The sequence below is a fragment of the Suillus plorans genome (assembly GCF_016647745.1).
Source record: "Suillus plorans strain S12 chromosome Unknown HD556scaffold_28, whole genome shotgun sequence".
In the NCBI taxonomy this organism is placed as follows: domain Eukaryota; kingdom Fungi; phylum Basidiomycota; class Agaricomycetes; order Boletales; family Suillaceae; genus Suillus; species Suillus plorans.
Genome location: NW_024537412.1, coordinates 51,205 through 72,268, shown reverse-complemented (window position 1 = coordinate 72,268; position 21,064 = coordinate 51,205). Strand labels below are relative to the sequence as shown.

The window sequence follows — 21,064 nt, the reverse complement described above, 5'->3', positions numbered from 1 at the left end:
GGAGTCTGGGTTCGGTAGATGACTCTCGTAAATTTTGCCACGTTCCTTCAACAAGCCGGATATGAATGTGAGTGTGTTCAAGTTTTGGCATTTTGGCCTCGCGTTTTATTCCTTGCTTTTTGTTCCATGAGTCCAGTCATCAGCTGATACCCCATCCATCGTCCTCCGACTTCACAGATTCATTCTCGAGGCCTCCTTAAATTTTTACCTCTAACTTGCTCATCCTAACGATCTCTATCTTTTTCACCTCCGGCGGCCACCTGATTCATTGTATCTACGGTCTAAGCTCAATGCATGATTGTCAACCGTCTTTCGGCTCCGTATCGACACCCGCTCCCTTACTCACATCCGCTTCAAGTTCAGCTCATGATATCGCCCAGCCCGCACGACCGGGACCGCTTACCGACTCAAGTATGTAATTTTTGCAACATATAACACGACGCGTTCCCCCTTGTTGATATTTAAGTTATCCCCATGCTCTTTTCCCCTCCAGGTGGTCCCTCCGAGAAGAGACCCGATTCACAATCATCAGGCATGACCGTCCGCAGGATAAGCGCGTCCGTTCGCGCCCATGCTGGGGATGATGATATCTTTACGACTCAAAACCACACTCGGACGCTTCGTCGCCGTTCAAGTCGCTTGTCAAAATGGTTGGAGGAGTTACGGGTTGGCTCCTCCACCGTTCAGCGACCAGATGGCACCGAGAATTCTACTGATGCGGAAAACGTTGGAACTGAGTGTAATCCTTACTTGGCGTATCCTCACCTCAGTCTGGCAACTGTTCGTAGAAGCATGGATGATGCTACTAGCATGCACGATTATGTCGTAGTTGATGACGGCGACATGCAAGAATATAATCCCCCTGAGGAGCCCGTGGAATTAGAGGTGCGTCATCTATGACACGTGTTAGATAGGTCATCTCATACGTCAAAGGGATCGCATGGCCAATCAGCACTTGCAGATAGTGCTGGTACATGTCATCAATCGACCATATGGCTCAATACCCCTCCATCTCGACATCAATTTCGTCTATCAGTTAGATCTCCTTCACCGGCTGCATCATCAGCATCTCCCAGTCCGTCACGCCTGTCAATGTTTCAACGCTCCTCCCGTGCCACTTCTAACTCGGAGGCGAGCAATCCTCATGACCACAGTCGCTCTTCCAGCCTTCACACGTCACACCTTGTAACCGAAGCTCGATCGGAGGAACGTTGTACACGTTCAAGCCCTTCATCGTGGCGGTGGCGACCGAGTGTATTGGGGCATTTCGTGTCCCTCTCTGATGGCGATGCACGCTCCAGTACCCGTGACTCCCCAGGTAGTTCTTCCCGCCCCAGCATGTCCTCAACTACCACAAGTTCCTCGTACGCAGCTCCATCTACCAATCTGATATATGAGGATGGAACATCGCTTGTACCCCCTTCGACGCCTCAGAAGTCACATTTCTTTGGATCTTTGAGGTCGCGTTCTCACAAGGCTGTGACCTCTTCACTGTCGCTTTTCACCACTGAAACAAGTTCCTCATTCCCGGCGTCATTCTCGTTACCAGCATCTGAACCGCAGCACTCTCAGCCGCCAGGCTTTCCAAGCTCCTTGGCGCGGAAGTCGAGTACAATTCGGCTACCCTTCTCGCCAAAGTCGAGGGCCCTGAATAGTGCCCTTCCAAATATATTCGTGGAAGCGCCAGACGTTACGCGACCGCGCATCGTGTACACCGGCAAAAGCCACGCCCCCAGAGTTTCTTTATCTTCGATCGCTAGCCAGTCACGAAGCACGAAGAAGAAGTTAGTCATCGGTGGCATCGCACCGAATGACGTTAAACGTCTTGAGGCCGTTCAAAAGTGGTGCCAGGTCTGACTCACATCCTTGACTTCGGTTTCTCGTTACTGACTCCTGCCTTATCTTTAGTCATTTGGCGAAGTGGATCAAATCACGAGGATGCCTAATGGCGATCTCCATGTGAACTTCCACAAGGCTGAAGTTGCAGATACTGTAAATAGCTTCCACAGTCGTTCCTACTGTCGGAGGAGCTAACCCAGTTCTCCTTGCCAGGTGTGTCGTCTGCGTGCCAAAGTCTACATTGCGGGTGTCGGCAGCGTACATCTTTCTTGGTATTCTGGAAATAAACGACCATAGCATCCGTCATCGCCCTCAAACCATTTTCATTTTTCTGTAAAAGGTGAAAGCAGACGTGGATCGTCATGATTTCCATAATTTAACTGCGTACCTTCAGTGTACAACGCTGGAATTACGTTCTACACCCGCCTAATTCGATAATTATCCTTTCCCCAAGGCCTCTGGTCACTAATTTCACTGACGAGTTGTATCGATTCCACGACCATGTATACGTACGTACGTGTTTTCCGTTCTGTCCAACATCAAACTGACGCTGTCATGCACGCAGACGACCATTTATGACCTCATTTGAGCATTTCATCCTATCTATCATCTACATACCTCAAGATCTCAGCTTCACTAATGCCATCTACCACGCATTCCTTCGTTGATATCCCTTTGCTCACGATACATACCTTCCACATTGTCAAGATGACCCCTTCGCGAACTAGTTGCTTGGACAATGCGTTGAACGAGCAGGTACTCATACTTAACGATATTTCTTCCGCTGTTAGCGATATCACGTTCTGTTTAGCCTCCTGTAGACAGACTGAATAGAAGAAACGCCATTTTCCAAAAGTGTCCGCCCTCAATCTCGACTCCTGATGCGCAGTACAGGGACATACATGGACTACACCAAGTCTTGAGAGCCTGAGGCCTGACTCTTACTGCAATACGGTAACGATAATCAGTACTTGACTAACGCTGTCTCTTGCATTCTTTGCATGTTGACCGAATAGGCAAAACCTGTTGTGACCCTGACCTTGGTATTTTTGCTTGAGCGCCTCAGGTGAGGCTGGATTGGTATCACGCGCTCAGAGCTTAGTACAGTCAAACATCATGGCCGTTATGATGCAGACGCTGTCTGATCTTCGGGGATGTATGCCCTTATAGACAGGACTTCCCTGATTCTTCTATCACCTGAGTGTCATGAGCTGATGTGGAAAGCGCTCGGTCGTGGGCCGTGGCAATGAAGGAAAGAGCCCCAAATTTGTTTTGATTCACTAACCGGAGCGCTTGTCCTTCATCTCAATGTTACAGCCTATTGAATCTACCGCTCGGAGCGTGTCAAACTCCAATCAAGTAGGTACCATGTGATCTGATTTGTCTCTTTAGAATGTAAGTACTTGACATTTTATGCAGGGCTTATTTTGTCCAGGTTGAGGAAATCGAGACTCCTTCCCACCACTATGTCAAGAGGAGCAACAGTTTACGATTATGGAAGTCAACGAAGATATATTCAAGAACCCGGACTTTGCTTTGGTGTTGAGTATATCGACGCAGTAAGTTCGTGCATATATTTTCGGGGACGGTCATTGAGAGTAACTGATCAGGACACCAAAGACAAAAAAGTCGTGATGTGAGTGGTCTTATATGGGAAAGGCCTGCCAAGTTAGCCAAGGTATACGTTCGATATGGCGAAATACATTAGCCCCCTTCTTAACACTGCCCACCTGCGACATACTCGATCGATGACCAATGTATCCCAATTATTGCTTCCCCTCCTCCGCGCTTCCCGCCTGAGACATTTTTGCAGGATGGCATGTGCTTCCCAGTTCCAGTTCCAATCTGTCCGGTTGGGACAAACTTGAACGATGGCCAGTGTATCATTATTACTTCCCCTCCTCCGCGCTGCCCACCTGGAACGTTTATGCACGATGGCATATGCATCTAAATGACAAACGGCATCTGCCCAATTGGAACTCACAAGACGGTCCAATTGCCTCAGACGTGTGGCAATGGTCATGGTAGTGTCGAACCCTCATGTGCATGCACGGATTATCCGGCCTGTGGATAAATACCTAGGCATCAAATGCTATATCCTTTCCTTCCCCGATGGCCAACAACTGGGCACCGTACGGGAAAACACTATGTATGTCAAAAAGCAGCTTCTTCGACGATATCCCCTTCAAAGTATGCAAATCAACGAAAGATTGCTCCCATGGAAAGAAAGTTGAGATGGACGAGTCCTTCTGCCTCCAAGATCAGCATGAATTGATAACACCCATAATGGTGACTATCTGGGCTTCACCCTTGGTGCCAGCAAGGCCGGCAGGTTCGCGGGCACTCCGACTTGTGCTGGTGGTGAATGTGGAATTCAACTTCGTGGTGGTCTTGCTCATGGCGGAATAGGACCTGCTTGCCCGATGATCACGCCCAGAGTGGCATTCGTAAGTTGACAACCCTAGAAGAACAAAAAACTCTCTGAGATGACATACGACAACTACGAGGTCTCCCTCACCTTTGGCATCTACCCTGCATGAGGCTGAAGATTCTGGATATTGCGCATACTTTCATTCTGACTTGATGCCTTCTGTCTAGTAACAATCATGATTGCTCCGATTCTTGGTATCCTTGGCTCCACATTTTCTCATTCGAACCAACATAATCATCTTTCAAGATAGCTGCATTTTGTTCGCTGTACAGAAAATAGGAGTTTGATTGACCGTCCTGGTTTCCACAGTGATATGAGATTATCAAGTTGGCAGAAGCCATGAAGGCCACCTCCGATCAGCCAGCAGAAGGGCCATTGAAATTCAAGACGAGGTAAAAGAAGGAGGCATCAGGGATAAACGCACCAGTGTACTAACAAGCGAGACAACAGGATGGATGGCACCGATGTTCTTCCCATTGAAGGGTACCGTCTGAGACCGGCGCTTCGTATAAGTTAACCCTTTGCTATCTGGTTCCAGCTGGTTGTACCGCTTCCCATGCAAGAACAGGCATCTATTGGAAATCGGAAATGGTTGATTTGCAGCATTTGCTCGCTGTAACTTATGTACAACGATGACAAATAGCCACATACATCTGTCCGTCACCGGCGTTGACTCACCTTACTTGATTTCATGCAATGTGTACCAGCACCTGCTACCATTTTCATGGACGACTGCCTTCGTGCCATGGCCACTGAGCGTCTCAAGTGAGGCGTATTTAGTATCACACGCCAAGAACTCAGGGTACAATCATAATATTATTAGGTTCGTTATCATTTTGGCGCTGCTTAGTCTCCTCTAACCACAACTTTGGGACGAAGAATGGCCTCTGATCCTTCCAATAAAGATCTTTTCTGATGGCAGTGGGCGCTCCCTGTCACTTTAGTTAGTCTCCCGTGTGGGGAGTATCACAGGGTATGGGGAATGCGTTCAATCGTAGCAAATAAGGCTAGGAACTATCATATCAAATGCTTCACCTGTCACTGCGGCCTATGAAATCTACCGCCCCTAGCGCGCGCCGTGGGTTAGCACAGGTCCTCAGCAAGCTCTACCCATATATAAGTATATGTGTTGCAATCTGCTTCGGTGACGGCCTCGGCATCAAATTGTCAGTAGTATTTTGCTCAACCGTTACAGCGACAAAGGACATAATTTGCTAGTACTAATGGTTGATAACAGGAACAATCTGTGAGTGAGGTTTTTTGACCCAAAAGCCGTATTCTAATGGCTCATCTACTAGTAATCGGAGGGACATTCCGCGACCTCCTCCTCTATCAACACGTCACCTGTCTCAAGAATCTCAACGACAAAGTGTACTATCCGAAGAATATCAACAACAAAGCACATCTCCCAATGAGTACATCATGCGATTAACATGGATAATCAATGGCTAACTAATTGCCAACATTAGAACGCAGGACCTTTTGCGGCAAATTCTTGAGACGCTACAGGACTCAAGTATCGCGCAAAAAGGAGACAAGGACGTACGGAGCAGGTTCTGGGTCACTTACGACAAAGTTGCCAAAGAGCACGATGATGAGTTCTTAGAGCGGAACAATAGCGATATGGACATCGTGCTCATATTCGTAAGCTATCAAATTCTTTGATGCGCTCATCTGACTGAGAGAACATCGTAGTCTGGTCTCTTCTCTGCTATCAATACAGCTTTTATCATTGCCATGCAACCCGATTCCGCGACCACTATCTTCATTCAAAATACCTCCCCAAATATTACCGTCTCATCTTCCACCGAATCAGACGCCAAGTCGCCCAACGGCACTTGGTTTCAAGGTTTGGCATATGTTGCATTGTCGTTCAGCCTTCTGGCTGCTTTCGGAGCTGTACTCGGCAAGCAGTGGCTCAGCCATTATAAATCGAACAATATTCGTGGTTCCCTCGAAGAACGCGGAAAGCACAGACAGCACAAGTTAGATGGATTGGAAGCATGGCAGTTTCATGCTATGCTGCAATCGTTTCCCGTTTTACTGCAAATCTCGCTCCTTTTATTTGGGGTTGCCATCTCAGCCTTCGTATGGTCTCGGCAGGGAAAATTAGCCATCGCTGTCGTCGTGTCGATGGCGTTCGGCGTGTTTTTTTACTGGTTTATCATCGTCGTCTCCTTAAAATCTTCACAGTGTCCTTTCCAAACTCCTATTTCAGCAGTCATCCGCATGTTCTACAGGCGCGCATACACGTACATCAAAGACTGGCGTATGCATAGAAACGGCGAAGTGTCATCACAGCATGATCCCGGAGAGCTCGAAGAGCCGCTCTCCGATGTACCGTCTATGAAGTGGATATTCGAATCCTTCACAGATCCAGAAGTGATCAGTTCGGTCGCTTGGCTGGTGCCTTCCGTCCAATGGACCCCCGAATTACTTCCCGAACTGCACATGCAAACTATATGCTCGCGCTTGCTGAGCACATTCAAAGCGTGCCTTGCTGCTGGAGTCCGGACCTTTTCGGCACGCCGAAGAGCCCTTGCGTGCGGAAGAGCCTTGCATCACGTAGCATGTGATGAAAGTATACGGAACTATACTTCCTCTAATGTTATGCACTCTGATACATGGTCGTTGGATACGTGGTCTCGTTGGCAAGACCTCAGTCTTCCCTGGGGACTTGATGACTGCAAATCATCTTTCCACCAGTACGCCACAACTTTAGATGAAGATCATGAAAGTGATGCACGTGATGCTTTGCGCCTCACTATCGTGACTGGTTGCCCAGGATTTTTGCTGCCAACCGATGCTGCATTGATCTGGGATGGTGTTTTCGACTGGAAGGACGACCCGCGTACTACACAAGACTTTGATTGGCTCGTGGACTTCCTGGTACACTTCCGGAAGTCTGCAGCGAGGAACTTCGATGCCATGGGAGATGCGCTGCTCGCATTGAGTGCCATGCGGGATCTGGGAAGTGACACCAGACGAGACAATTACCTTGATTCCATCATCTTCGCCATGGAAGCAGATAAACCATCCCGACTTCGCCATGCAGCCCTTCGAGCTGTATTCGATGCTCGTTTTAAACTAGTGGAGATAGTCGACAAGGAGGAGGGAGAATTTCGGGAGAAGTTATTAGGCAAACTTGCGCCAGCTCTGTTCGTTGCAACCAAACCTGTCGCGCCGCAGCGATTTGATGATGAACCGGACGCTGTCTTCAATCCCAGACGTGACGACTGCTATCTACGACTAATCTTCACTCTGGCAAAGCAAAGTGATTGGCGTGCTCACTTAGAGAAAGCCGGTCACATAGAGCGATGTACATCTCTGCTAGACCACGTCATCAAGAACAATCCATCAATATTATCTGTCGCATCTCATTCTTACTATCTTGCAGCCATATTGATACGGATGAACTCCTCGGGGGGTTATCGAAGCTCGTTGAGGGCAGCTACCCTGGCCTCTGCTCCGGACTCTGAACCTACGAACGAGGAAGAATCTCGTCCCACTACAACCCTTGCAGCCACACTGCCCGCAGCCCCAGAGACTCCTACTCCACCGGGCTTTCCGGACAATATATCCGAGCAGGAATGGTGGAAGCTGGTCAAAAGAGCATGGTGGGCGATGCGTTGGAATGACCTCCACCTTGAGGCAGAAGCAGTTGAGGCACTGCCCAGTATTGTCACGTACACTCTCGATCTCCTGGAAACACCGAGTGCTCGATATGATGCGGGGAGTCTCGTTCGATTGGTGGATCGGATATACGAGGCACTCGATGATGATGAAGCGAAGTTGGCAGTTAAACGCCTACAGGATGCGCTGGGAAATAGGGCAGCATAGTTCAAAGCTGAATATCAGTCAGAGTCAGACGATGCACAGTATCACTCCTATGCAGACCAAATGGAAAGTATATACTTTGTTGTAATTATATCACTTGATGCAGATGAGTACCTCGTGGGGGTTGGCCATTCCTTTTGAAATGCAAGTCAGCTTTCGCGCTTGCCCGAGGAAAAAAAATTGGCGGCACTGTGGTAGATGTTCGTCACAAACGCGGACCTCACAAGCTATTCGTATTGTTCCCCAGCTTATATTCGGTACAATGACCAGAGAACTGCGCACGGCACCGCGTCTTACAGCTGATTGCAAAATTATGCGGACTCGTAAGAGTTGAACTGTCCAAAACACATGAACCACTTGAACACTCAGAGGCTATGAGAGATACTAGTCTGTAGATAGACTTGCTTGCGATCATGGCCTCACCTCCTGAATCCCCCAACCCAGAAATACCAGTGGGAGACCGTCTTTGTCGTAAATCGCGTACCTTAACTTTCTCACAACTATGCTTGCGAAGCATAAGAAATATTTTTAAGGTCACTGAAAAGAAACGGTACACTTCGTGTGACGCCCACGTCAGGACTTGACTCTATCGGGCCTTCGGACTTGGTCAAGGGCCTGGACGGGTCTGTCCCTCGTTATCTGAAACCAAGTATCTATCACATGCCTGTTACGAATAATCACAAGCTCCTACTTACAGATAGTATAAAGGGTCGTCGTATAGCTATCTGTAACGTTGGCGTTCTTGAATTGACTTGACTTGTATCTGGTTATTCTTGCGCGTCTTAGTAATCTCGCTGTGCCATATTCGAAAGCATTTGCTTCTCGTATCTGTCACATATTTTTTAACCTTCAACAAGCTTAACTCTCTTGTCTTGCTCTTCACTCGGAACACCGGTCTGATCCACCAGTCGTTCTACGTCTAGGCAACATCTATCCATTCCAACATGGCTATTACTACAACAATCACCGAATCTCGTATCCCTCGGTACCAGCTGCGCGATACACGTGCCCGCAAAGCTACTACCGAGAAGACCAATAAAACAACCACCAGAGAGGCTGGACCTCTACGTACTAACAGTGAGTCTGCCCTCTCTTCATTGGTCTCGTCTCCGGGAGAACCACATGTAGTTATCTGTAGTTTAGAGTAGATGTTTTAGAGTAGAATATTTGATAAAAAGGCTTTCTTCATTGTAACTACTTCGTACAATATATATACTGTTAAACGGTTAATACTATGCGTCCGATCCGAAACATATGAAAACGGACTTGTCTGTTCTCCGTGCTGTGCTTACTAATCGACACCGCTCCGGCTATTCCCGGGTAAGTCGGTGTTCCCTACATTATTCATCTATGTATGTATTACTAATCCTTTTACTCCTGTGCTCGTACAGTCATCATGTACGACTGAGTCCAACACTCCCCCTCGAGCACAGTCCACCTTCATCTTCCCTCTCAATTCCCTAAACCGTGGTGCCGGCAGTGCTTTCGTAAAAGCGTCCGCAACGTTTTCGAGCGTCGGACAATATTGGAGTTGGATGGTGCCGTTTTCGACAAGGTCGCGGATGTAATGATACCTTATGTCAATATGCTTGGTGCGTGCGCGGAATTTGTTGTTTGATGCTAACGCTATTGCTCCTTGGTTGTCGCAGTAGGTGGGGATACATTCATCCATCGGCTCGTATAGCTCACTGATGAGACTTTTTAGATATAGGATTTCGCGCGCTACCGACGTCAGCGCAATATATTCCGCTTCGGCGGTTGATAAAGCAACTAGCGACTGCTTTCGCGCGCTCCACGCTACTGGAGATCCGTGCAACAGGACGATATAGCCCGATATTGAGTGTCGATGGGGCTGACTCGCCCAATCAGCGTCTACAAACGCTTCTAAACCTTGATTTGTGGTTCCTAGGGTAAGTTTTGAATTCTTTGTCCCCTTTAGATAGCGTATGACTCGTTTAGCAGCTTCCCAGTGCGCACTAGCTGGCTCTCGCATGAACTGCGAGAGTATCGAAACAGCGAAGGCTATATCCGGACGTGTGCTCGTCGCAGCATACATTAGCGATCCAATGGCCTGTTGATACGGTACGTGTTGTTCGGGTATTTCAGGTTTGGTGTCTGGTGAATGGTCTGATGACTCTTTCATTAGAACTACTCCAGTTTCCATTGGTGTTTGCGACGTTGTCGCATCCTTCATCCTGAATCTCTCGACTATAGTGTCGATGTATGCTTCTTGCGACAACATTATGGTCTGCGCCTTTCGGTCCCTTTCAACCTTTAGTCCTAGGAGCCAGGTAAGCTCTCCTAGGTCCGAAATCTCAAAACGTTTACAAAGCTGATCTTTGAACTTTTGGATGTGCTTTAGGTGTTTTGATGTGACGGCCATGTCGTCGACGGAAACGGTGATAACGGTATGTTCTTCTTCGGCTTGTCGATAGTATACGGCTTGGTCGACTTGAGAGCGCGTGAAGTCGTTACTGAGGAAAAATTCTTCTAGCTCCTCGGACCATTCAAAACCGGCCTGCTTTAGGCCATATAAGCTACGCAATAGCTTTAATACCTTTCCTTCGTCTCCTTTGTTCAAGTATCCTGGCGGCGCGCGCATATATATGTCGTCGTTGAGCTTGGCATTGAGGTAAGCACTTTTAACATCGACTTGATGTATTTCCCAGTTGTGCTTAGCTGCCATCGTTAGGACAGTACGAATTGTCGTCATACTTGAGGTAGGTGCGAATGTTTCTTGATAGTCTACGCCGTACTCTTGGCGCTGACCATTTGCGACAAGTCTCGCACGCAGCTTTACCTTCTCGCCATTTGGTCCACGCTTTGTCGCTAGGACAAAATGGCAAGGTATTATATTCGCGCCTTTAGGTGGGTCCACAATTTCCCATGTCTTGAGTTTCTCTAATTGACCAATCTCATAGTCTATGGCTTGTTGCCATTCCTCTGCGTCTGGTCCATTTAACGCTTCTCTAAGCGTCGGTTCCTTCTCTGCGGCTGCCATGGCCATATATGGAAAAGAATTCGATTGAGTGTTGTCCGGTGAGTTTTCCATTGCTATGGTTGCTCTTTCTCCTTCATTTAACGCTTTGTAGTATCCTGCAGGGGGTCGTACTCTCGTGGTTCTGGGCGTTATTGGGTCTGGAAGTTGCTGTGTACTCTGGGGTGGCGTTTTGGGAGGTTGGCTTGGTGTTTGTGGGACTTGGGATGTTGCGACGGGCTGGACGATATTCGGTATGTTGATCTGTTCTTCCTGGTTATACTCCCCCTCGTCCAGTATGTCGTTACGAACGATGACGTCCGGCGGGACAAAGCTAACATTGCGTTCGACAGATACTCTTCTCTTCTTCGGCCAGTATACTCGGTAAGCTTTACTTTCCTCGTCTATTCCCACAAATTGACCTTCTTCTGCTCTAGCTTCGAGCTTTCCTCCATCTGGTGAGTGCACATAGAGTCGTGCGCCGAATTCCCGTGCGTTTACTAAACTTGGTTTTGCTTTGTGTAGCAATTCATAGGACGTGTATCCTGGGATCGCCCTCGAAGGTAGGCGATTTTTGAGCCATGTTGTGTAATTGACGGCTTCGGCCCATAAAAACTTTGGTAGGTCCTTTGCGAGTAGCATGGCTCGCGCGTGTTCGACTAATGTTCGATTTAGTCTTTCGGCTACACCATTCTGCTGTGGGGAATCGTGCACGGTGAGTTGTCTCTTTATTCCTTTTTCCTTCAGATATTCATCAAACTCCTTGCTTAGGTACTCTCCTCCTCGATCCGAACGTACTTTGCGCAGACGCGCATTATATTGTCGGCTTACATAAGCCTCGTATTCCTTGAATGCGGTAAGTGCGTCGCTCTTTCTCTTCAGGAATGTTACCCTCGTTTCCCGACTAAAATCATCTGTAAAGGTGATATAATACAGGCATCCGTTTATCGTTTCGGTTTGTGCCGGACCCCATAGATCTGTATGGACGAGGTCCCCATATGCGGATGATCTGGTCTTTGACTCGTTTGGAAATGGTTGTCGAGTGGCTTTGGCCTTTGCGCACGTTTCGCAAAAGGTAGGGTTTGAACTTTCATCTAACGTTATACCTCTGATCATGCCCTTCTTTATAGCATTTGTGATCGCTTCGTGGGATACATGTCCCAATGCTCGGTGTAATTCATCGATGGTATGTTTCGTTATTGCTGAGTTTGCGCTATGGGTCACTGATGCCGCGATTCGATATAGTCCTTCTATTTGAGGAATTTCGGCTATGGGTCTTCGCTCTGGTGCTGGGGTCAATATCCTGCACATGTTATCTTCGAGGTGTAATGCGAAACCGGCGGTAGCGATTCTGTTGGCCGATATTAACGTGAATGCCATCTTTGGCGTATATAGGGTGTCTTTGAGAGTCACAGTGGTCTTCTTTGTTCCCAAAGGTAGGTCTATCTTTATATCCCCTTTTCCTATGGCGCTGATGGTAGAACCGTCTGCAGTGTGCACATCTTGTGCTTTGATGGAGGTGAATGTTATGAACTTCGAGCGGTCGGGGCAGAAATGGGACGTTGCGCCCGAATCGATAATGGCTCCTTGTCTCTCGGCAGGTATGTTGATCCTTTTTGCCACATTTGCTAGATCTGACGTGACAAAAGCATAATCATTTGCTCTTTCGATCTTGTCTGCCGCATTAGCCGTTTGTCTTGGCGCCTTTCCACCTTGCCTTGGTCCCTGACCTTCTTTCCCTCCTCCAGGTCTCCAACAATCGGTTTTGTAATGACCCTTCCTCTCGCAGTTGAAACACGTAACATCCTTGCTTGCGGTGCTTGTACAATTCCTTTTCGTACTGTCCTTGGCCGAGAATGCGCTGTTGCCTCCTTTCTTTGAGGTCTTTGGGTTTGCTAGTTGTCTGTGCTCGTACTCTTCAGAGACGACACTGACTAGCTCGTATGGGGTGAGTGGTTGCTTTGTGATTCGGGCTGTCGCATTGATTGACGATAACAGGGGTCTGTAAGATTCTGGCAGAGATCCCATTATAATTGCGTAGAAGTCCTTTTCTTCTATGCTCGCCCCCATGCCTGCTAGCGTTTCGCGGATGCGAAACATGTCCCCAAAGTGAGTCTTCACATCACCTCCTTCCTCACATCTTGATTCTTGCAACTTCCGGCGCAGATCTATTTGAACTAATTCTGTCTTGCCTTCGTGTATTGTCCGAATTTCGGACCATATCTTCGAGGCGTTGCCAAGGTGCTGGACGCGCAACAATAGCTGATCCGAGATCGTGCTAAATAAGTGTTGCTTTGCGAGTGAGTCCTTCTGTAGATATTCATCTATCTTCTCTTCAAGTTCTTCTACTTCTGTTTCAGTTGCTACCGTGCCATCAGCCTTTTCGTACTTTCCAGCCGAGTTGGTCTTGTATGGGGTAGGTTCTTTGATTCGACCATCAAGGTATCGCATCAATCCTCGTGCGCGGATCACTGTTAACGCTCTTTCCTTGTAGGTTATCCAATTCGAGCCATCGTCGGCAAGTTTGGGGATGGTGTACAATGAGGAGCTGCTGTGGTGCGTGTTATCCATGATTGTCGGAGCAGGGCTCATAACCTGTAGTTATCTGTAGTTTAGAGTAGATGTTTTAGAGTAGAATATTTGATAAAAAGGCTTTCTTCATTGTAACTACTTCGTACAATATATATACTGTTAAACGGTTAATACTATGCGTCCGATCCGAAACATATGAAAACGGACTTGTCTGTTCTCCGTGCTGTGCTTACTAATCGACACCGCTCCGGCTATTCCCGGGTAAGTCGGTGTTCCCTACATTATTCATCTATGTATGTATTACTAATCCTTTTACTCCTGTGCTCGTACAGTCATCATGTACGACTGAGTCCAACACCACAGCCTCGTGCTGTATCTCCTGCGTATTCTGCCGGACAGCACGCGCGCTCGTACAGCGACGTGCTCATGGCGCGTATTCCCTCGATGCCAGGTGCGCTCGGGGAGACCCCCGCTCGTCTACAAAGTGAGACAACGGAGACCGAAGGGCAAGGTCTGGGTAAACAAACCCCAGTAAACATACATACTTCTGTTAGTAGAGATAGTAATGAAACAGAGAAGAATACTCACTTAGATACTCCAGTTAATGAGAGGAGTTGGTCACCAGAAAGACCCACGGACACTGGCGACGGCCAGAGTGGGGAATGGACCACTATTGAACGAAGGCGCGCTGCAGGCGCCAGAGGTGTGACCCAGAAGAAGGGTGAGCATCAGAATCTGACCCGGGAACAAGAAAACCTGGTGAGAGAAGCCGAAAATAAGTTGACCCCGGCTGAGAAAGAAAGAGTTTGGACTAGATGGAACATACCTAGTCGTCCGTCATCCGACGGCAGTGAGCCGGAGGAGTCCCAAGTAGCTGGACCCTCCAAGGACAAAGGAAAGGTCCCGGACCCCAGGAATTGGGGCAACGCCAACCTCGATGAGGAAGATATTGACCTGGAGGCCCAACGTGCTGCACTGGCGTCGTACCGAGCAGCACGAGGAGGAGGGCCGGACGTCAGGGCACAGGAAGAGGCGCTGCGCACATATAAGGCGGCGCAAGAATGGGCCCAGAGCTCTGACGAAGGGTCAGCGCCAAGAGACGCTGATAGCCGGACTCAACAGAAGGTCCCGGGAGATGACTTGATCACCAGGACCGAGGCAGAGGCCGCGGTGCGAGCTGCGGAAAAGGTGATAGAGAAATGATACGAAGAATATCTTCGAGAGAGGTACAAGATCAGATCTCGTCCGCTTCGAACCACGGCAAGCGATAGAGAAACGTTAGATCTAACTCCAAGGACGAAAAGAGGAAAGAGACGTACCAGGATCGGAGATAGAGATCCCGTTGGTGCGCTAGTCGATCATGCACTGGAAAGGTCTTCGGACCCTAGAGAGCGGCGCGCGACGCCTAAGGCGATGGACCCCGCGCGACAAGTGGCACCCAAAAGCTACATAGGACAAGCGTTAGGCCGCTTGGACAAGCAGCGCGACAAAAGCGAAAGACGCACCCGAAGACGAGGAGACAGTGAGCCCAGTGACGAGTCCAGCGACTTCAGCTCGTCAGACTCGGAAGGCTCTTCCAGCTCGTTGTCATCGTCCAGCTCGTCGAATAACTCGCGACGTTGACGAGCAAAGAGACGACGCGATCGTGCTAAAAAGAAAAGCACGTTAAAACCTATCCCACCCGTAAATTACGACGGCTCACCTGATTCGAGGGCGTTTCACCAGTTTCTGACTGAGGGGACGGCCTATGTCAAAGATGGCCATGTCGAACGAAAGAGGCGAGTTTACATCCTCGCTCATCATCTAAAGGGGAGAGCGCGTGAGTTCTACATAAGAGAAGTTTCTGGAGACCCTTACCGATGGAGACTCCGGGAGTTCTTCACGAAATTGTTTAACTATTGTTTCCCTGTCAATTTTAGAATGGAACAGAGAGCGAAGTTAAATAAATGTTACCAAAATACTAAGTCCGTCCGCGAGTACGTCTATGAGCTGAGTGAACTCTGGAACATGATAGGCGACGTGGAGGAACGGCAAAAGGTGTCGCGATTCTGGACAGGCCTAAGTCCCAGCATCCAGGCTGAACTCTGGAAGAAGGAGTTAAACCCGGAATCGTCGAGTTTCCGCGAAGTAAGAAACGCTGCAGAAATAATAGAAATAGCACACTCAGTGCCAATCCACCGGCGAGACAAGGAGAAACCCACTTCTGGCTCCGGAGGGACGAACGGAGGTGGCCAAAATACCAATCGCCGGGAGGATGGACGGCTGCGACACAAGGACAAAGGAAACCGAGCCCCGCAAAAAGGCGATGGCGGGTCTTGGAGAAAGCACGATAGAGGGAATCGTGCGGGAACTGCCGAAAACGGACTGAATCGCGGACAGAGGAAGGATACTGGACAAGGGAAAAACTCACCTGCAGAGAGGAAACCTGACCGGCTGAGTCAGGCTGAGAAAGAAAGGCACGCGGCTGAGGGCCTCTGCTATGTGTGCCATCAGCCAGGACATATATCCAGGAATTGCCCTGACAGGACCACTGTCAGAAGGACAGGGGGTGGTAATGCGCCCCCTGGTGTACAGAACTTCAGCATACAGGTAGACCTGAGCGAGGCAGAAAGGGTACCTCACCAAGATGACGCCATAGCGTCGAATGGTGCCACCGAGCTCGGCTGTGCGTCCATAGGACTAGACTATGAAAGTTCGGAGAGTGACGAAGAGTCAGATGAGGAAAGCGAATCCGAGGATGGATATCCCTTACCTTTGCCTAGAAGGCGCAGACCCACGACGTTCTACGATGGACCTGGGAAGGATCCTGACTGGGCGGCGCGGGGCGTTAAAGAAACGGCCATGGGAGACCCAGTGGCCATGCGGGCGAAATATATACTGGATGGAGGATTCTACCCATGGGATACCAATCCATGGCTACCCATCGACCCTGAACGATTCTTCGTGTACTGTATATCTGAAATAGAGCATGTTATAATGGACAGGGAGGATCGAAGGGACACCGAACTAACTGTGCTCACCTCACTGCTGCTGAACCCACAGTTCAGACTGGCCGAATGGTATGTGCAGAGGGTGGGGGCTCTTCAGGGAATGGACCCAAAGCAAATTCGTCAATGGCGAAATAGAGAACCAGGACCTAAGATGACGATGGAGACCCCATTGTCGGCACGCGCAGAGCAGTTACTAAAGCAGCGGAGACGTTACCCGGGTGACCCGGTTCGTGGAACGCATCACCCGGAGAGGTTTGAGTGCGCCCGACAGTATGATGGGGCGTACTTGATCCGGGATTATCTCCGGGGCTTCACGGTTAAGGTGCCAATCCCGTTGCTAATGAACCCTAAGTTTGAGTTAGCGTCCTGGTACGAGAAAAGGTTAACGGGGGCTCACGATAGACTCTGCGAAGGGCTAAGGGCGAATGAAGCGCTGGAGTTTAACATCTTAAGGATGTTAGACCAAAAGGTCTTGACGGAGATTGAGCGTCAGTTGGAAGAGGTGGCGAGGGAGATGTACTCTTTGCCACCCAATGCGAAGTTTTGGGGGGATGAGACCCACCTATTCGCGATTGAGTTAAATGGCCAGCAGATACCTGCAGGAACCTACCCGGCATTGCAGAGAGGAGCCGCAGTGACCAAAGACTTCAAGCGAATGATACCTAAGCCGGTCGTCGTCGTAGTCAACATCAACGGGCGACCGGCTCGTGCGCTAATCGATTCTGGGTCTCTGTCGGATTTCATGTCAGTAACTCTGGCAGAACAACTGAAAGTACAGAAGGCTGAACTTACCAAACCGTTGGTAGTGCAGCTGGCTGTCCAGGGATCCCGGACTAAGGTAAATTATGGCACTAGGGTGCAGATGAAGTACCAGAACATTAGCGAGCAGCGTTATTTCGATGTAATTAACTTACAAAATTACGATGTAGTGCTTGGGACACCGTTCCTCTTCCAGCATAAGGTAATGGTGGGGTTGAACCCACCGCGAGTGAACATCGGGAGTGCATTGCCATTGCCCATGAAGGGAGTAGAGGTGACTACGCTCGAAGCGCGCGCAGCCGCTGTCGAGACAGAGGACCTAGAAAAAGTGCGCGAAGACTTGCGACAGTTAGCACAACCCTTGTGCGCTAAGGCAAGCGAGACCAGCTTACCTCCCTTGAGGTCCATCAACCACACTATCCCGCTGATAGACGAGAATAAGATTTACCCATGGAGACCTTCCAGGTGCCCTGAGCCGCTGAGACCACAGTGGGCGGAGAAGCGACAGTCTTACCTAGCCAGTGGGAGGTGGCAGGTCACTAGCGCCGGCAATACAGTACCTATGCTGTTTATAAGGAAGCCGGGGTCAGATCGGTTAAGAACGGTTGTAGACCTGCGAGAGAGAAATAAGAACACTCACAAACTTACGTCGCCGTTGCCAGACATGGAGGGTATTCTGCGCCGTGTCGCGCGTAAGCATTATCGTTCTCTGATGGATGGTCAGGATGCGTATGAACAAATACGCGTCATACCAGAACACGTACCTCGTACAGCGATGACGACGCCGGATGGCAACATGGTGAGCCAGGTGTTGCAGCAGGGTGACTGCAATGCGCCGGCCACATATCAGGCTGTAATGAATCAGTTATTCGGGGCGTACATCAGCAGATGGATGGACGTTTACCTGGACGATATCATACTCTACTCTGATATGCTGTCGGATCACATAGCTCACATTAAGATCGTTCTGGACATTTTAGAACGGGAAAAGCTTTACCTTAGTGAAAAGAAATTGAAATTCCTGTGCGACGAGGTGAAGATCCTGGGACGGGTGGTTGACGGCAACGGGATCCGTATGGACCCGGAAAAAGTTGACCGTGTCCTCAATTGGAAGACTCCGGCGAACAGGGACCAATGCCGGGGCTTCATAGGCTCTGTGGGATACCTGGCGGACGACATTTATAAGGTCAGGATCCCGTTGGGAGTCTTGTCTGAAGTAACGGGAGATACAGTACCTTTTCGGTGGGACTTTGCGCAACAGCGCGCATTTGAGGAAGTCAAGCGGTATGTGGCCGCATGCGCGCCACACTGCCGTGTTCCGCTGGACTATGCCAAGAGCGCGCCTCCCATCTACGTCATGACAGACGCTAGCCTGGGAGGTATAGGCGGGGTTGTGTGCCAAGGGGAGGACTGGAAATGCGCAAAGGTTGCAGCGTTCTTTTCCGCGAAGCTGAATCCCGCGCAGCGCAACTATGCTGTGCACGAGCAAGAAATGTTGGCCGGGGTAGAGACCATGCTGAGGCATAGGGACATGCTGCAGGGAGCCAAGTTCACTTGGCTGACGGACCATAAGGGTTTGATTCATCTGTTGAATCAGAAGAACGTTAGTGGACGGCAAGCGCGATGGCTTGAGAAGATAGGTGAATTTGACTTCGACGTTAAGTACATACCGGGTGAGGAAAACCTCCTGCCCGACGCCCTATCACGTATGTACTCCTTTGATGGACCCAGAGCCGTGCCCAGCGAATATACAGAACACGATGGGGACCAGGAGGGTGACGGGGGCACGACACACCTAGCGTCGATACCCATGGTGGCGGGCGAACCGAGAATGGAGCCTTCTTTGAGGCGTAGCTCACGGGTTGCTGCAAAACCGGTGGTGGTGCCAGCCTGGCTGCCTAAAGGTCGCCGGGTCAGGCAACAATCAGTATTGTGCGAATCTACGGGGACAGAGCCAAGCGCACCTGAACGATCAGTATTGTGCGAATCTACGGGGACAGCACCGGACGCACCTGACCGATCAGTATTGTGCGAATCTACCGGACCAGCACAGGGTACCTCTGCACCTTCAGTACCGTGCGAGTCTACCGCCCTACGGCCACTGCGTGAGCGGAGGGCACGACAGGTGGAGGTCCCTGCGGAGAGTGGACGCCCTGAGACGTCCAAGGAGTTTGCCAGGAGGCTGCGGGATCGTTTCGTTCTGCTCGGGCCTGGTGAACGAAAGAAGGGCGGGGAGGAAGGTGATGCTCACCTCCCTGCAGAGCAGACACAGACGCAGCAGCCAGAATCGGACCATGGCGAGGAACGGTTCACCCCAATGGCGCAGCTGCCACGAAGGGAACTGGAGGATGAGACTCTAGCAGAAATCAGAGGTCAATATTACAAAGACCCATTCTTTCAGAAGGTAATGAACTCACCTAAACAATTCCGCAACTTTGAGGTTGCGGAAGGACTCATCCATATTCGACTGAATGATAGGACACTGATGTGCATACCGGACGTAAAGGTCGACGGTAGAAGGCTGCAGGAGAACCTAATCAGTCAAGCGCACACTCTGTTGGCCCACCTGGGCGCACAAAAGACACTCACATACTTAAGAGACCGTGTCTGATGGAAAACGATCGTGCGAGACGTGCACGCGTTCTGCGAATCCTGTGCGACATGCCAAATGAGTAAGTCCAGCAACCAGCGGCCATATGGGCTGCTGAGACCCTTACCTGTACCCTCCCAACCTGGGGAGGCAATGGGCATTGATTTCCTGGGGCCGCTACCCTTGTCAAAGGACAGGGACGGCGAATACGATTCGATAACTGTCATTATCGACCTCTTTAGTGGCATGGTTCATCTAGTACCTAGTAGAACCACTTACACGGCTAAAGAAGTGGCCGAGTTAGTCTTCACCGAGGTGTATAAACACCACGGCGTACCGAAGTACATAGTCAGCGATAGGGACGTGCTTTTCACAAGCGCATTCTGGACCAATTTCAATAAGTTAATCGGCGCCAAGCTGAAAATGTCGAGTGCTTACCACCCGGAGACAGACAGATCCACTGAACGCGCCAATAGGACCGTGGTCCAAATGTTGAGGGCGTGTATAGCCCTGAATCAGCGAGACTGGGTGCCTAGACTGCCGGCGATTGAATTCGCTATCAATATCGCGAGCTCAGAATCAACGAAACACTCACCATTTGAGACAAACACTGGAAGAACACCTAGGGCAATGGTGTGGGACGACCCATCAGAATCTGAGTATCCGGGAGTAAGAACCTACCTGCAAAAGATTGAGCGCACCATTATGGAAGCTCACGATAGCATCATTAGCGCAAGAGTAAAGCAAACGGTGGATGCCAATAAGAAACGGCGCCCAAGCCCGTTTGCACATGGGGACTTGGTGTACATATCCACCAAGAACTTAAACTTTCCTAAGGGGTTAGCACGCAAGCTGCTACCAAAGTACGTCGGACCTTACCGAATAATCGAGGACTTCGGGAACAATTCCTATCGTATTGAGCTACCTGCCAGGTTGAAGCAGAGGGGAATACATAACGTGTTCCACGCGTCTTACCTAAGGTTGCACGTACCGAACGATGATCGAAGGTTTCCAGGACGCCTGGACAACCAGGTCGCTGAGTTTGAAACTCAGGAACGAGAATGGGCCGTCGACCGGATTCTATCGCATAAGGGAAGCCGAGCTGACGC

The 21,064-nt window shown here is 49.7% G+C and overlaps 3 protein-coding genes across 3 annotated transcripts; all 3 read left to right on the top strand.

Annotated features, from left to right (window-relative positions):
• Positions 1–534: 534 nt before the first annotated feature.
• HD556DRAFT_1237219 (uncharacterized protein) lies at positions 535–2,136 on the top strand (the record flags this gene model as incomplete). The annotated part of the gene is made up of 4 exons (XM_041297883.1): positions 535–889; positions 953–1,851; positions 1,909–1,992; positions 2,053–2,136. 4 exons carry the CDS (start codon positions 535–537, stop codon positions 2,134–2,136), a joined length of 1,422 nt encoding a protein of 473 aa, XP_041160147.1.
• Positions 2,137–5,806: 3,670 nt separating this feature from the next.
• Positions 5,807–6,187, top strand: HD556DRAFT_1209170 (uncharacterized protein; the record flags this gene model as incomplete). The annotated part of the gene is made up of 2 exons (XM_041296531.1): positions 5,807–5,914; positions 5,966–6,187. Coding segments are annotated over 2 exons (330 nt in total), but the record flags the coding sequence as incomplete, so codon positions are not given.
• Positions 6,188–14,220: 8,033 nt separating this feature from the next.
• HD556DRAFT_1476184 (uncharacterized protein) lies at positions 14,221–17,008 on the top strand (the record flags this gene model as incomplete). Its single annotated transcript, XM_041308535.1, has 5 exons — positions 14,221–14,319; positions 14,349–14,804; positions 14,841–15,138; positions 15,244–16,864; positions 16,969–17,008. 5 exons carry the CDS (start codon positions 14,221–14,223, stop codon positions 17,006–17,008), a joined length of 2,514 nt encoding a protein of 837 aa, XP_041160145.1.
• Positions 17,009–21,064: the final 4,056 nt, after the last annotated feature.